At 47.0% G+C, this 15,946-nt stretch overlaps 4 protein-coding genes across 4 annotated transcripts; 3 read left to right on the forward strand and 1 right to left on the reverse strand.

Moving 5' to 3' along the window:
- Positions 1–371: 371 nt before the first annotated feature.
- On the forward strand, positions 372–1,584 carry F9C07_2232525 (tfdA family taurine dioxygenase; the record flags this gene model as incomplete). Its single annotated transcript, XM_041291902.1, has 4 exons — positions 372–561; positions 611–1,177; positions 1,228–1,359; positions 1,409–1,584. 4 exons carry the CDS (start codon positions 372–374, stop codon positions 1,582–1,584), a joined length of 1,065 nt encoding a protein of 354 aa, XP_041146165.1.
- Positions 1,585–1,647: 63 nt separating this feature from the next.
- F9C07_2068459 (fungal-specific transcription factor domain-containing protein) lies at positions 1,648–3,666 on the reverse strand (the record flags this gene model as incomplete). The annotated part of the gene is made up of 2 exons (XM_041291914.2): positions 1,648–2,092; positions 2,144–3,666. 2 exons carry the CDS (start codon positions 3,664–3,666, stop codon positions 1,648–1,650), a joined length of 1,968 nt encoding a protein of 655 aa, XP_041146166.2.
- A 1,818-nt stretch (positions 3,667–5,484) lies between these two features.
- Positions 5,485–6,136, forward strand: F9C07_2256681 (uncharacterized protein; the record flags this gene model as incomplete). Its single annotated transcript, XM_071510120.1, has 2 exons — positions 5,485–5,837; positions 5,908–6,136. Exons 1-2 carry the CDS (start codon positions 5,533–5,535, stop codon positions 6,134–6,136), a joined length of 534 nt encoding a protein of 177 aa, XP_071366420.1. The 5' UTR covers positions 5,485–5,532.
- A 7,162-nt stretch (positions 6,137–13,298) lies between these two features.
- F9C07_3892 (putative DUF1212 domain membrane protein Prm10) lies at positions 13,299–15,902 on the forward strand (the record flags this gene model as incomplete). Its single annotated transcript, XM_041285856.1, has 1 exon — positions 13,299–15,902. One exon carries the CDS (start codon positions 13,299–13,301, stop codon positions 15,900–15,902), a length of 2,604 nt encoding a protein of 867 aa, XP_041146167.1.
- Positions 15,903–15,946: the final 44 nt, after the last annotated feature.

Below are 15,946 nucleotides of genomic sequence, written 5' to 3' on the forward strand. Positions count from 1 at the left end.
TTGCGTTGCTCTCTTCAGTACTGTACACATCTTCTCTTTTATATATGACAGAAGGAATTTCAATGGTCCTATACATCGATCGTAATCTAAGATTAGATACACCTTGCCGATATCCGAAAAGATGCATTTCGGCATTCGGCGATAGGAAAGGGGATGCCCGCAACCTCATGTCGACGGGGTGCCTAACGCCGAAAGCCGATGCTTCGGAGGCCTTGTCGGATGGCATGGCATCATTTGATGTACTTGAGATAGAAGTGTAGACATTGTTGATGAGAGTCATATGTTGATCTCCAGTACATAAATAAGAAAGCAAGTACGATGAAGAGGAACAATCCAAACAGCAACAAGCACTGTGAACATACACCTGCAACATGACTGTCCAAACGACCACCATGCAGCCAACAAAGCGCCAGCACAGCTCAGGCTCTCTTGACAGCTTTGATCCGATCATGGTAACTCCTGTGATTGGTAACGAGTTTGCCAAAGGAACCTGCAATATTGTTGACGATATCCTACACGCCCCCAATGCAGAGCAGCGTGTTCGTGACTTAGCCATTATGGGTGGGTATCACCAAGAATCTATCACTCAAGACCATGCTGACACTAGCAGTCGCCGAACGCGGTGTTGTTTTCTTCCGTGCCCAAGATAATCTTACAAACGATTTACAAAAAGAGCTGATCCTACGCATGGGCGAGTTGACCGGTCGCCCGTCCACTCATGGCCTGCACATTCATCCCGTCACCAATGATGCACGCGAATTCGGTGACCCAGATCCTCAAATCAGCACTATCAACTCCGAAGGCCGTAAAACCCTCTATAAGGGATCCGACTACACCAAGATGGCGGCCGTCTGGCACAGCGACATCTCGTTTGAGAAAGCTCCCGCGGATTTTTCGAGTCTGCGACTGGTGCAGTTGCCCAAAACTGGGGGTGACACGCTTTGGGCCTCTGGTTATGAGATCTATGATCGCATCAGTAAGCCATACCGGGCGTTCCTGGAGACTTTGTCAGCCACACATGCAGGTGTCGGCTTTATGAGGTTGGCTCAGACGGGCAAGTTCCATTTGTATGAAAAGGAACGTGGAGCCCCCGTCAATGTTGGTGGGGACCTAACGGCTGTTCATCCGGTCGTAAGGACAAACCCGATTACAGGATGGAAATCGATTTTCCCTATCGGTAAGGCACAATCTCCGTGTTGTGTATGCGGATGCTGATAGAGTACCTAGGCTCTTTTCCTACGCAGATCGATGGGTTGACTCGCAGAGAGAGCGCCAGCATGCTGCAGTGGTTTCATGATATGATTACTCACGGACATGACCTTCAGGTCCGTTTCAAATGGAACAGCCCTAATGACATTGGTAGGTGTCTATGTACCCTATATTTTACACTGTGAACTGACTGGTCTAGCGATCTGGGACAATCGCAGCGTCTTTCATACCGCGACGGGCGACCATGAAGGATTCGGCCCACGAAGTGGTAACCGGGCTGTGGGAGTGGGCGAGGTTCCGTACTTTGATCCCAGTAGCAAATCGCGCAGAGAGGATTTGGGAATTGAAGGTGACCTTGCTCCCTGTCATTGGTAGCCTTCAAGGTGTTCTTGTTTTCTGAGCTGTTCATGTTATTTATTATATCCAAATTCGCTATTGCTACGAACCTAAGCTATCCCAACCAAAGCCAAACACATCCAATGTAGGAAAATTAAGATTCTCGCCAGTCCAGAAGTCTTCTAAGGACATATCTGCGAATGGATTTTGTGCATTAAAAGAATCCTCTTGCTCTTGAGCCTCTAAAATGGCTGCACTTTGTAGACCGAGTGTACTCGCCATGGGATCCTTGGAATTTTCAAGGTTGGCGAAATGAGATCCCGATGATCCTTCTACGCCTGCTGCTGGCTGGTTAGATATACACAAGTTATGGGACGATGCGTCATCGACAAAGGCCATAGCTCGGTTGATCATATTCTCCAAGTCATCGCGGTATTTCCTAAAGCTGGATTTCCGCTCAGCCATGGCAAATATGGCGGATGAGCACGCACGGAGATCATTTGCCACACTCATCCTCCATAGTTGTGGAGATCGGAACAAGCAAAAGCTACAGCTATGATTAACTTAATAAAAATTGGATAGAGAAGACATTACGCACCACATTGTGAGTCCGGCAATATAAACCGAATTTGCTAAGAGGAAAGAGTACCCCGATAGGCCGTTTTGTTGCGAACGCTTGAACAATTGGCACATTTGCCCCGATGCGTGCAGGCAAGTTCTGATGAGGTCATCTTCTGGGTCGAGAATACTCAGAAATGGCTGCAGCAGCGCGCGAACACAATTATACCAATGCATTTGGATAAAGTCATTATCTTCTGGCTGTAAGGCAGGCAAGCCTCTCTTGTACTCCTCCAGCGAGGCCAACAATGGGGATATTTCCGGAATTAAATCAGGCATGTTTCTGTCCACGCGGTAAATTTTGGTATGAAGGCGGGACATGATCCGTTGCAAGTGCACTGTCGCAATAAACCGTCTGATGGTCGGTATATTTGTCCCATGCGCAATATCCGAAGATAAGTCACCCATGGCGTGCTCTACCCCAAAATACCTGCTAGTCGGGTCATCAATATCAACGGGGATCTGTACATCGATTTCGTCCTCTGCTATACTGAATGGCCGTCCGAGGGACCATGATACATGTCGCTCGATCACGTATACACTCCAAAATAGCCTTCGGCGCAACTGCGCCTCCAATGGTTCCAGTGTCCTGTAGTGCGATTCGCGGTGCATACCCAGGTCGATGCATATCCGCATCGCCATACCGATGTTGTACCACACGCTTGAGCTAGAGCTCGATCGTAGCTCATATATGACCATCAACACCCGCCCTTCGATACCCATAATAGACAGCGAGTCTCGCAGCGTACTATCAAATTGCATTGCAGTAGCAAAATATGCGCTCGCCGTCGTCGACTCGTACTGTTCAGTGAGCTGCTGTAGCATCGCTGCTCCAATAGCATACACCATAAATAGCTTGAACATTCCGTATTGTTCTAGCTGACCGGTGCCGGGCGCATCGTATCGTCTAGAGTGTAGCTGAAGAATCTCCGCACAGTTGATAAATGGTTGTCGCGTGTGCATGTTAATGAAGTATGCATCAAGGAGCTGCCTCCCGAGCGTATCGTCAGGTGCCGCAGCCTTGCCCTGCTCAGCCGTGGGAGCCGGCGATAGTGGTTCATGATGTTCGGTACCATGAATCGGAATCGATCTATCGGTCCAGGCGCCATCCTTAACAATAGTACTCAAGCTCTCCGTAAGAGTCACGCCAGATGAAGGCCCAAAGTATGCAGTCGCCCTGCTCTTCTCTCTAGGTTCTCTCTCGGTCTGTTCTCCAAGTGCAGACGGCGTACGCTCTGGCGATTCAATAGGCTGCTCCCTGATGTTGGATGGTAAACCTTCAGTTATGGCAGAAAGATGCGCTTCCAAAGCTTCAATTCGCTGCGCCAATGCGCCCTTGGACATCGCATGATGCCAAGATGGAGACGTCTCCAAGCGTATACAAGGTTCATTTGCCGCGTTGCAGTTGGCGCAGGTGGGGAATCCTACACAGCGTTGTTTTCGTCGATGGCAGCGACGACAGGATTTTGGAACTCTTTTCCGGATTCTCGTCGTCTGTTCCATTTGGTATGGCTAGTCGACAGGTGTGAACTTTAGGAGAAGGGAATGTCGAGATGACTTATTTTCCCCGCATTTTGAGGTTGAGTGACGCTAATTTAGTGTTCCTCGTCGCGGTGCCGACCGATCGATTTCTATGCAAGAGCAAACTTCTTGATGATACTTTATATAATAGTTTTGTTCATGAACGATCCCATGTTGGTTGTTCATCCCAGAGGCTCTCAAAGTTCGTTTCACTGCTATTTGATTGTATCCAGACTAGAGAGTTTCGTTCTGGGAAACTGTAACAAAAGAAACTCGTGATATATCATCAGCAACGTGACAAATGGCGTGATCAATGGGATGAACTTCACCGCCTGTACCGCTTTCTAGTTCGATAATGATATGAGGGTATTCAACATTCTATTCTGTGTATATCACCTTGGAAGATATTTTCAAATTTCCATGCCGTCAAGTTATATTGACGAAGGTATTGAGATAAAGCCGATAAACAAGTATCGTGCTATGTAATATCGGTAGATCCCAAGGCAATGGCGATTACAAATCTAGTCATCTTGTTTAGTTAAGCTATCTCGGTTGTTGTCCGTGATCTACGTGGTATACTTGACCAAGTATGTACTGCCAGTGTACTTCCTCTTCGAGTCGCTTATAAATATCACTAGTTAGAGCTTCAGTAGATCATAAAGCAATCTACTGATAAGCTACTTAAAAGCTGCGCAACTTGACTTTGCCATAGCATAGTATCGCTCAGAATTCCTTTCATAATTCCCTATACTTTCCTGGGCAATAAGAATATATCGTCAAACCAAATGCTAATCAGCCTTTCTGACAGTCGCTTAGCTGGACCCAGACGGATCTCGGAAAATCGGGGAGCTGAAATTCGGCATTGAGAAGGCGGCTTTAACTATTGAGAGTGCTCGAGGGGTCCTGGGTGTGGTTGATGCTTCGATTCGAGAGACACACAGTGGGAAACTGGTGATTCAATGTGGGTTTTGTACATTAAGCTTTAATGAAGCGGTGGTGTAATGGGGTATCGTAGGCCTCTAGACATTGGACTTTCTCGAGCCCAGATTACACACAAAGGCTTGAGTCTATTTAGATACATCATTCAATGCTTAGACGATATCTTCTATAACATTGAAGTACCTTGTACCTCACCCAGTACTGACCCAACTGAAACCATATTTATTATTGATCTTCGTGAAAGAAGATTCCGAGGGGAATATGGAGCCGATGATAGAATCTTATTCATGTACCCTTCGACCAGGGCGGAAATTAGTCACTTTAACTAAGTTCCGCGTGGGTCATGTCAACGCCCTTGTGTACATCTACTGTCAATATCCTTGTAAACAGGAACTTAAGTACTGATTGATTGATACATTATCTCTGAAATTAGAACCGTCAAACATCGCGTAAGAAAATTCTTTAGTTGGGCCATTATCCAATGATCATCTTGAGACGGCGGATAGAGAAGGGCAAAAACTGAACGCATTTATTGCTTTTTTCTTTGCAATATTTGAAAGAATATCATGAAACCCGTAGCTTTGTTCTATGGGATGGTATCAGTTAATATAACCACCTTGGCAAACCTTACATGCTATAGTCTAGAGCAAGCAGGGACCTCGGGGTAGAGCCCGATAAACCATTGCCCGGCGCCCCAGCCCGTCTAGACAAAGAAAGCAGCCACACTTGTATCACGCTGTTTAAGGCTGAAGCAAATCAGGGGAAATGACTAGAGACGGTTAGTAGTGGGACAAGTAAAACTTCTTGGGGATATAAACAGCATGGCCCCGGGGAAGATTATTGCCGTTAAATCGCGGCGATCTTCATCTTTCTAATTTGCTACCAGGTTCTCTACTTAGTTCAGTGAATATGGCCCGACTTCTGGTTATCGTCCTCTTCTATTTAGCAGCTCTAGTTGCTGGTCAACACATACACACACATGAGGAAAGAGGCAGGCCCATGTTCTGGTCCAAGGAAGAATTGCACAGCCTGTGCCAGAACGTGGTAGTATCAGAGCAACGGCCACGACAGGGAAAACTACAGACCTTTCTAAGGGCAAGCTGCAAGACCAAGAAACAAGCTCCTGCATCGGAGCCCTTGGTAACCTCGATCATTAACCTAGACCAATGTCTTGGCTGGGACGAGCGGCAGCAGAACTTTACCTCAAAAGCAGGGTATGTATATAACTAGGCTATGGCTTGTTATGCTTTTCTTTGGATATGAGTAATAACTATATGAAAATAGTGGAATGGGGATTGAGAAAGGCGAATGCCATAGCTGTCGCTACTACGACTACAGGCAGCTCTTTGACCCTATTACGCGCAGCTTCCAGTGCTGGTGCGCGAACGTGGGAGGGGGTCAGGGAGTGGGGGCAATGCTGGAATCTCCGGACAATCTTACACCTTCTGTTCTTGCAAATTTTGACATGGGTAAATATATCTCCGTGGCAGATATGAGACTACTTTCTAATTAGAACATGGCAGATGGTGTGTTAGGAGCTGTCAATGGTATATTGAAATGCCATGATAGACAAGGCCAGATTGTTAATTAGCTGGCTTTCCTAGCAGTTATCTATCTGTATAAATAGGGCTTGCTTTAGTAAAAGTTTTTGATGAGACTTTGTCGAATTTGGATCTATTGTATCAACTGCTCGTGATACCAGCCATGTTGTAGGTCGTCAACTCGGAGACTTTATTGATAAAGATTTCTCGCTTCTATAACATTCAATTAAACAGAATACAACACTCATAAGAGCAATACATAGAATGTTAACTCTAGTTATTAAGAGAAAATTGGCTCTTATGGATACTGTACCGAGTTAATACAGAATCCATCCTATGCACCAATGTGCCACTCGTCTAATACCTTACCCAATCCAATACCACCTGGGCTAGGGAAGGTCACCCAAGGCTGTATCCGAGGGTGACTTCTTACTCCAAGACTACATTAAGCTAACCATGCGAACGATAGCTCAGGGGCTTCTTAGTCAAACATCCCAGGGTGCAGAAACCCCTAATAATCCATGATTCTCAAGCTTTGCCCTCAGCGTTCTAGAATCGAACACATCTCGTAAGTCTCACTTTTTGACTCAGTTCAAGGCCTAATGACTTGGAATGTTCCACGACACGTGTCTGTCTCAGACAGTAAGGTTCTATTTCGGTTACCAAAGACCGCTGTTTAAGATGCTGACTGAGGTCGCGAAGAAGGCTCGAATTTGTTTCAAGCCACAGCGCCATGCTTTTGCCACTTCATTTCCTCGTGCAACTTGTTATGTTATATGGTTTATTGCTTGACACAACTCAGGGGTAGAGTTCCTCCCAAAGCATCCCCCAATGTAGTCCAGACTCCTTATCTACACCAGTAATATCAAACTCAATATTTATCTCCGTTGCGGAGCTACGCATAGGTATTACTTGTTGTATAGATTTATGTATGATATCATTATGCATAAAGCCCAAGCCAATCCCGACCCGAGATATTTTATTACGGGCGAAAATGTATGCAAAAACCGAAAAGAGCCGAGAGGAGGGGCGTTCGCATGCTTGAAAGCTATCATTAGCGAAAGGTGATAGAGGCAGATAACGCGACTTTTGTGGAAAACCCTGAGTGAAAAGAGATAGAAGACCTATACATATTATTTAGATATCTCTGGCTTGGAGGAAGGTAGATTACACGTCGCCGATTGGTGGATAGTTGATTCATGATATCACGTTATGTCGGCGGGGTTCTTTGGAACACTCAAGAAAAGAAAAGCGAAAAGAAAAAAATTCTTTGTTCATTTACTATCATGGGTATCAAGGGTATCAAGCGGTGTGCTAGGTTGCTGGTATGAACAGGCAGCTATTGCTTCATCGTATGCTGGGTACCTTGAAGACAAGTAGTATACGGAGCCACGGATGCTATAGCATCTATCTGCAGGTAGCTATCGGCACACCGCTCAAGAGGTAAACATTAAGGAATGACTACGACTCCTGTGTTATAGACACATCATGTGGCAAATGTTGTGATAACCACAGGTACTGCGTAACATGCAATAAGGCCGCCATCATAAGCCTCCGCCATTGTATAGTTGGAAAATCTTTGTGGATTTGCTCCAAGAAATGATGAAAGAATTGCATTTCTAGGTAATATAGTTCGGCAACTAGCCAGTTCATACGTCGATTAGCACAGTCATTCATGGATATGACCTTCTCGGCGCAGCCCTAGTGAGTGCCGGAGTCCACCAGAGCATTGACCATTGACCAGATGACGCATATTCACAAGGCTCAAACATCTACCGATTTACACCTATCTCGGGCCGTAATCAAAAGTCTTCGGCCTCTGGAGGCTTAGAACCCGAAAAAATCGGCGTGATAAGTCTGCATCATGCACGGCGTGATTCCGTGATTCTGCAGGGAAATTAGCAGACGCTAGATCGCAAGCACTGACCATGCACGTGAGAGAATTAAGGGGAAGTAATTAATCGTTGGGCAGCAATACATTATCAAGTTTTTACTGAAACAGTAAGCTGGTCAATGGGTCTAGTGCTTGGTTTCTCGCTTTAACGCGTAGTGCTATATATCCACAGAGGCAAACTACCCCCCAAGATTGAGGATGTATGACGCTTGTCTCCTAGGTAATGACTGTTTCAGTATACTGCACAGACCAGACTAGTTGGTTCTGTTCTTTTCCACGTGGGACACGGACAGGCTGTTGCTCTAGCTAGTACTGTAATCTGTCGGGAGTCGGTAATCTAGCTTCAACTATAGATCATAGAGCGTCGGATTTTTCAAGGATATTTTTCCTGGCGCTAGTGATCGCCAACAGGGAATAGAAGCAGAGTCCCGATAAATTGATGGAGTCTGTGCACCAATTTTAATATTTTTCGTAACCATCGGGGATTTTATGTAAATGCAAGTGGTTGGGGATGTAACATGTCACTAGCGCTTTAGTGTGATTGAGATCGTGATAGTGACTCTAACGCATTGGTCGGTCTGGAGCAGTCTATTGAATTTTTATTATGTTTTCATCTTAGAATTATGTACATAGAAACTTCGTCAGGTACAGCGGAAAACGCACTGGTTGATAATGCGGCGGATGGAGTAAAGTAGGGTTAGCTTATCGGGGGTGCCGGGAAAAAAAATTTCGTCCAGTCCTCCCTCAGATTCTTCCCATGTGAATTATTCTATGGCGACGCATCGACCGGCCAGCCGGTGATCTGTGCTTCTTTTCCGATGCTTTCTTTTTCCAGCACAGGTAATTTGTCAATTTATTCCCAGCTTGTTTTTTCTAGAGCCGAGATATCTTTGCAGACCACCTGACCCAAAGCTACTGGGGCGGGAAAAGATCTAGAAGGTCGACGGGAGTATAAAACTTTGGAAATGTCGGTGCGTGGGCGGATGAGTGGATCTAGGGACCGTTAGTTACTAGGCTAGCTCTAGTCTGGCTCGCTTACCGCAAGGTGGCCACCGTCCTGGAGGGTAGATATCAGTTACCTACTACTAAACGGTAACTGGGTTTCCTGGTTCTAGTCCCTGCTTACCCAGGTCGGTGGTACCACTACCAGGGCTGTGAGTAATTATCTAGGAGGTAGTGCTTATTATCCGATTAGTCGCTGGTGGCGATCAGTAAAAATGTGGGTTTGGAGTTGTTGAGTCATAGATAGATATTTCTGACTCAGTTTGGGACTGTCACTTGTGGGATGGTCTAATCATTCAATCATATTTCGCGAAGAATGCTTATTACTATTATTATGAGAATGGAATTGTCAGGAGTGCTCCAGGCTATTATAACCGGTTAATTCTTTCATGGTGAGCCGATGGACCGGTTACATCGACAACATCATACACTACACATAAAAGCATATGAAGATGAGTGTGGATGTAAACGTCGACTTTAATGTGGAAAACCATAGACATCATTCCATGATAGCCGACAATAGCATAGCATAAAAAGATCACCAGCTCGACGAAAGTGAAATAAGCTCGGCTCCACTCGTTCCAGAAATAGCATCCCAGCCGCCCGATTACTAAGTGTCTATTCATGGAGTGTTTATTTTGGCGGTAGTAAAAGTAGTAGTAATGATTTTCCTCAAGATATCGCTTGACATTTACCAATCCTATTATCTGCTCATCCCCACAGTACCCCATGATGGGAAGAAATATTCCCGTAGGATATCCAAGCTCACATACATGCCGTCCCGGCTCGGTATCACCTCCCCCGCCAATAACGGGATTTCAGTGTTACGATTCAATCCCCTAGTTCAGGCCAGATTGAGTAACGGTCCCTGCATTGATATGGAATGCACAGTCACCCCGGCATCTGGGCTTGAGTCGGACTACTAGTGAAGAATGTGCCAGGTTACACTGCATCGACCGAGATGCTGCTTTAGCAAGGATAAGAACGACAAGAATATCAATGGAGAAAACAGGGAATAGGATAGGTAGATCGACGTCTGTGTTATGCAGTCAGCACCTTGTTCAAGGCAGGGTCTGTTATGCGGGACTTGACAGTGATTAGCAGGGTGGTGAGAATAAAAGAAACAAATCAAGGTAGACTGCATGCATGCCTGCCGTGGCTTAGATACCTAGAACACCCAACACAGATGTCCAATGCAAATTCTCCGTCGGAAGACGTTATCTAACACCTTTCCACGTAATATGCTATCTCAGGTGAGTCTTTGACATCATGAGAGAGCTATGGTAGATCCACAGCTGTATGAGAATGTTGTGCTACAGAAGTAGTGGTGAGCTTGGGATTGGCAGTGCAATGTCCGGGGCGTCTAGTACGATATTTCCGGTCATTGTACATAGCGTATAGCTTTACTAGGCTATGATCATGGTACTGCGATATGAGGAGTGAGCTGGTGTTATTGGCCCGCTAATATTAACAACAAATAACTATGGAATATGGTGGGTCTCGCTTCTGTCAATCATGAAAATCATACGGATGTATGAAACGAATCAATCGAAGCATGGCTGTGCGATGATGAAGCCGAGTGGGCCATGATAGCTCAAACACCATGTAAGGAGATGTCTGAAACCGTGAGCTCCATGCTGACAGGAAAAAACTTTATGCCCATTCAGACTTCGTTTTTTATCGCAGGATCCAGAATAGTAGAGGCCGAGGCTGAAACGGTTTCAGTCATCATGTCAGACAGAACCCGCCACGTGAATAGGAAACAGATAATTTTTCCATTAGACGACCACTAAGTCAATATTTTTAACATCTGTAATACTCCGTATATCATAGAACAGTAAATGGTTGGGCAGAAATCAACGGTGGAAGCCTCCGGAAGACCCAATCCGGCGCGCCGCTGAGCATCACAGACCTAACGGTGCCCCGTGCATATCCAAAGAGCTGATCAGCGGCAAATCCATTAGTCCCGGTTTAGAAGCTGATCAACAGGGACAGCGCCATCTGCACAGGGGTGGCCAGCCATCGCTGATAGGGGGAGAGAAGGATTCGTAACCGGCTTTCGGCCATTAACTTGCATCTTGCATTTGATATCCAATCAATTCAATCCTAACCTCACCTCTAGAATTCTCCCCCACTCTGCCCCTCCTCTACCTTTTTGTCCCTTATCTCTCACTGTTACCTATCATTCTCCCGGTCTTACTATTTTGCTACTCTAAAAGAGAATAAAAATCCCTACCGCCACGTGACGATGACGATGGAGCCTTAGGGAGCTTCGTAAGACCGAACTGCCACCTGGACTATCACCTCTCTGTCCCCACCACCATAACTTGAAAATCTCCTATTGATGATCGCGATGGTGTGATAGGAGAAAAAAAAGAGAGAAAAGAAATTCAATCATGCTGTGCATATCAAGCTAAACAAGCTTCGTCATCGGCGCACACGCGGTCGGCGTTCTCAGGAGGTATCGGCTTCGAAATCCAACATCGGGTAGCCGAACAGAAAAAAAAAAAAAAAAACACGAGATACCAGTGTCTCTTCTTATTCGCACAGCCTTATTGCCTTCCGAACAAGAACTCCGTGTCCAGACCGACCGAACCTTCCGTGGGTCACTTTTCCTTATCCTTGGGTTTCTCGTTAGCGGTCCGGTTCGGGCGCTAAAAGAGCCACTGCTAAAGTCTTGCTATCTCTTGATAAACTTGTTCCTGCGGATCCACTTCCGGTTTTTGCCTCTTCAGATAGACCAGAAGAAAAAAAAAAAATAGTGAGAGAAAAGGAGGGTCTGACTAGCATGGTGTTCAGTCCTCTTCTTCCACTAACAATAATGGATCCAGTGATCTTCTCTGCTCTAAAGGTTCCAGAAGGATGATCGAGACTGTTCGACCGGTGGGGACAATTTTCTAAATATTTTCAACCGCACAAGAACAACCCCAAAAATATAGGACAAAGCATGAGAAAAGGGTGGGAAAAGGGGACAAAAAAGGAACAGAAACAAGAAGAAATCCAGAACAATGAAAGAGTGTCAATTGTATTCTCCTATAAAACTGACAGTCTCCATCTAAGACCAAATGTGACTCCCCTTTGGCCACTTGTGGTACCGTCGTGGACCCCGTGGAACCAGTGCTGTCGACCGTGGTCACAGCCAAGATAGTCGCAAAAAAAAGCTACTCTAACTATGCCTAAGCGTTGTTCTAGTCCATCGAAGTTGGGTGTCACACTTAGTCTTGTTTCTCTGTTGGTAATTTTTATTTACTTATGGTTTATTCTGTTACTCTAACGAAATCCCCTGAGGGTTGACGCCATTAAAAGAGGGGCTAGACAATTGGATCCTTTTAAACGCCGGGATATGAGCTTTTCTTTTGTTTTTGATTTTCCTATCTAGCAACTCTAATCGGTGATTCATTTATTGGATATCAAATCTTCCCCCAGCCGGTGATTTATCATCGTGGCGAAGATACTGCAGCGATTTGATACAAAACTCCACTTCCCTCCAGCATCCCTCTCACATCCCCTAACGTCAGGACCCCAGGTGTCAAGAATCTACTACAAATTTTTAATACTTTTAATATTCTTTCCTTGAAAGGCTTTGCAACACAGAGTCAACGACGGATCGCTCACTATCCAATATCTTCAACGCTCCGTCATTGTGAATATTGTCAATCGACATTCCCTGTTTCGACTCTCAGCCACTGCTCTATATCTAAAGATCTCCTATTCGTGTCTTTGGATCAGTGTGGCAAAAGAAGGAGACCGGATATATCTCCTTCTTCCTCCTTATACCTTCCAAGTGGTTTACTGTTCATAGCCCTACCTAGAATTGGAGTCATGTCCCCGTGACGTACTATCATTCCTTGTGGCGGGACCTCTACCCCTTCTTTCCTATCGATCCGACTGTTCCCTCCCGATAGTCGTGTCCAAAGTACCTCTACGTACAGGCGATCCTGTCCGTGCTTAAGAGCTTTTGCTCTCACAAAATTCCACAAAGGTAGGCTCTTGGCAAAGGCTTCTTGTTAGCCATCCAGTACTGATCTAACTCTTTCGGTAGGCTACACCCTCCTCTCACTCAACCAAAACTCTAGTCGCTGGCTCGACAGAGAACAAGAGACAAGGAAAGCAAAGATTTAATAATTCACGAGGCGATTTCGAACAATCAAGAATAGAACGCCGAGAGAGCGAAGGTAACACGAAGACCCAAAGAATTTGCTTTGACCCTGTTTGGCGAGTCACGTAAAGAACCCAAAATGGCCGGTGGTTATTTCGATTTACCCGTCGCCTCCTCGAGGCGTTCGAGCGTCACTGAAGTACCTGAGGGGCCAGGTAGATCCTCTGCAGGGCCGCGTGTATCCTCCCTCCCCTCGCCCAATAATGAAGCGCCTCAGGACCGATCAATGGACTTGCGCGGAGCTCAGGGCAGGCATCGGAATGCCGGCATTCTCAAGAACACCAATCGCGTCAAGTTCACTGTTAGCGAGTATGGCCTGGGCGAGGTCCCCTCCGGATCGACGTCAGAGAGCCTGTTTGATGGAAGGGGCTCATCATTGCCGCAAAAGCCCTTACCCACCGCCAGCATTCCATCGACGGAGAAAGCATCCGCCGAGCCCCAATCGTTTCCCTTGGTTGATATCAATGATAGCTCACCAACGGGTGTCACCGGCCGAACGATCCACTCTCGGGCTAGCTCCCCAGGATTCATTGGGGACAATGAGGTCAGCTATGAGAAGGGGAGGGCCATCTACTCCGCACAAGAGAGAGCTCAGAGGCTCGCATCCCTCCTTGGTCGCTCCTCAAAGTCTCCGAAGCCAAGTCCTCGTTCAAGTCTGCCGTCATCAATAGCGTCCACACCTACAGAAGTGGCGCTACCCTCCGAGGATGGTGACGAGATACCTATGATCAGTCTTCCCGAGAAGCAATACGACTTCTTCTCCGACGATGAAGACAACCTCATAGATAAGCGACAATCTACACGCACTGCAGAAGCTCATCAGCTAGTGCGACAAATGACTCGAAAGGACTTTAACTTTTTCTCGCGCATTCGCGCTCCCTCTCCCGGCCTCCGCTCTGGTCAGATCACTCCTCTTGAGGAGAGGGATCCTGACGCCTATGTCGAACGGCCATCTCACTATCGTGGCGGTATTCTCTCCACCCTTCTGAAGCTCTATGATCAACCTTCTCAGCAAAACTATTCTCGAGGCCGGTATGGTCACTCACGTCAAAGCAGTTCGTCAGGCCTTAGCGGGCGAGGCTTGTCCCCGGACCCTGGTTGGAAGCCCCAGCGGCCAAGGAAGTGGTACGAGAAATCTCCGAACCAATCCAGCATATCTCTGTCTGGGTCGACTGCCAAGAACTCCTCTAGCTCTCCCATTGCCATGCTCAAGCGGTCCCGGAGCATTGGTGCTATACCCGGCATGCCTAAGAGGATGGGGAAGCCACAACTGGAGGATGAGATCCGCGTCACCGTTCATATCGCCGAGCTCCTCTCCCGCCAACGTTATCTACTCCTGCTTTGCCGTGCATTGATGAAATACGGTGCACCTACACACAGGCTGGAAGAGTATATGAGGATGTCTGCGCGCGTTCTGGAGATCGACGGTCAATTCTTGTATATGCCGGGCTGTATGATTATTTCCTTTGACGATGCGTCTACCCACACTACCGAAGTCAAGCTGGTCCGCTCTCACCAGGGTGTTGACCTGAGTCGACTGTCCGACGTACATCAAATCTACAAGGAGGTGATTCACGACGTCATCGGCGTCGAGGAAGCTACGCAGCGGCTCGAGGAGATCATGAAGAGACCGGACAAGTACCCGGTTTGGCTCCTGATTTTGATTCACGGTTTCGCCAGCGCCAGCGTCGGGCCCTTTGCCTTTAATGCCCGCCCCATTGACATGCCCATCGCTTTCGTGTTGGGATGTCTCCTGGGTATTCTACAACTGGTCCTGTCTCCTCGGTCCTATCTCTACTCAAATGTTTTCGAGATCTCGGCAGCGGTCTTGACGTCATTCCTAGCCAGGGCTTTCGGAAGCATTCGCTACAACGGTGAACGTCTCTTCTGCTTCTCAGCTTTGGCGCAATCGTCGATTGCCCTCATCCTGCCCGGATACATGGTACTGTGCGCTAGCCTGGAGCTACAATCACGCAGTATCGTCGCGGGCTCCGTCCGCATGGTTTACGCCATCATCTACTCCCTGTTCCTTGGATTCGGTATCACAATTGGCACCGCTGTATATGGCCTCTTGGATAGCGACGCATCCTCCGATTACACATGCCCCGCCAGTCCGATCACCAACGAATACCTCCAACATTTCCCCTTCGTCATTCCTTTCACCATCTGCCTTGCCCTTGTCAACCACGCCAAGTTGAAGCAAATCCCGGTGATGATCGTCATTGCTTTCGCGGGGTATGTCACCAACTATTTCGGCTCCAAGCGATTCTATTCAAGCACACAAGTGTCCAATGCGTTGGGCGCCTTCGTGATCGGCGTCATGGGAAACCTCTACAGCCGACTGCGCCACGGATTCGCAGCGGCCGCAATGCTACCTGCTATCTTTGTTCTTGTCCCATCCGGTCTTGCAGCCAGCGGATCCCTGATCTCCGGGATCGCATCGGCAGAGCAAATCACCAGCAAAATCACACCCTACTCTGTCGTTGCCAACGGCACACAGGGATTCGTGGATGCAGCAAAGAACATGACCACAACAACAAGCAACGATCAATTCCACGGAGTCGTCTTCGACATCGGATACGGCATGGTCCAGGTCGCAATCGGCTTCACCGTCGGTCTTTTCCTCGCTGCATTGGTCGTGTACCCGCTTGGAAAGAAACGCAGCGGACTGTTCAGCTTTTAAAACACCATGCACACATAACATACATACATACATACATAAATACC

This window comes from Aspergillus flavus, chromosome 4, assembly GCF_009017415.1.
Source record: "Aspergillus flavus chromosome 4, complete sequence".
NCBI lineage: Eukaryota > Fungi > Ascomycota > Eurotiomycetes > Eurotiales > Aspergillaceae > Aspergillus > Aspergillus flavus.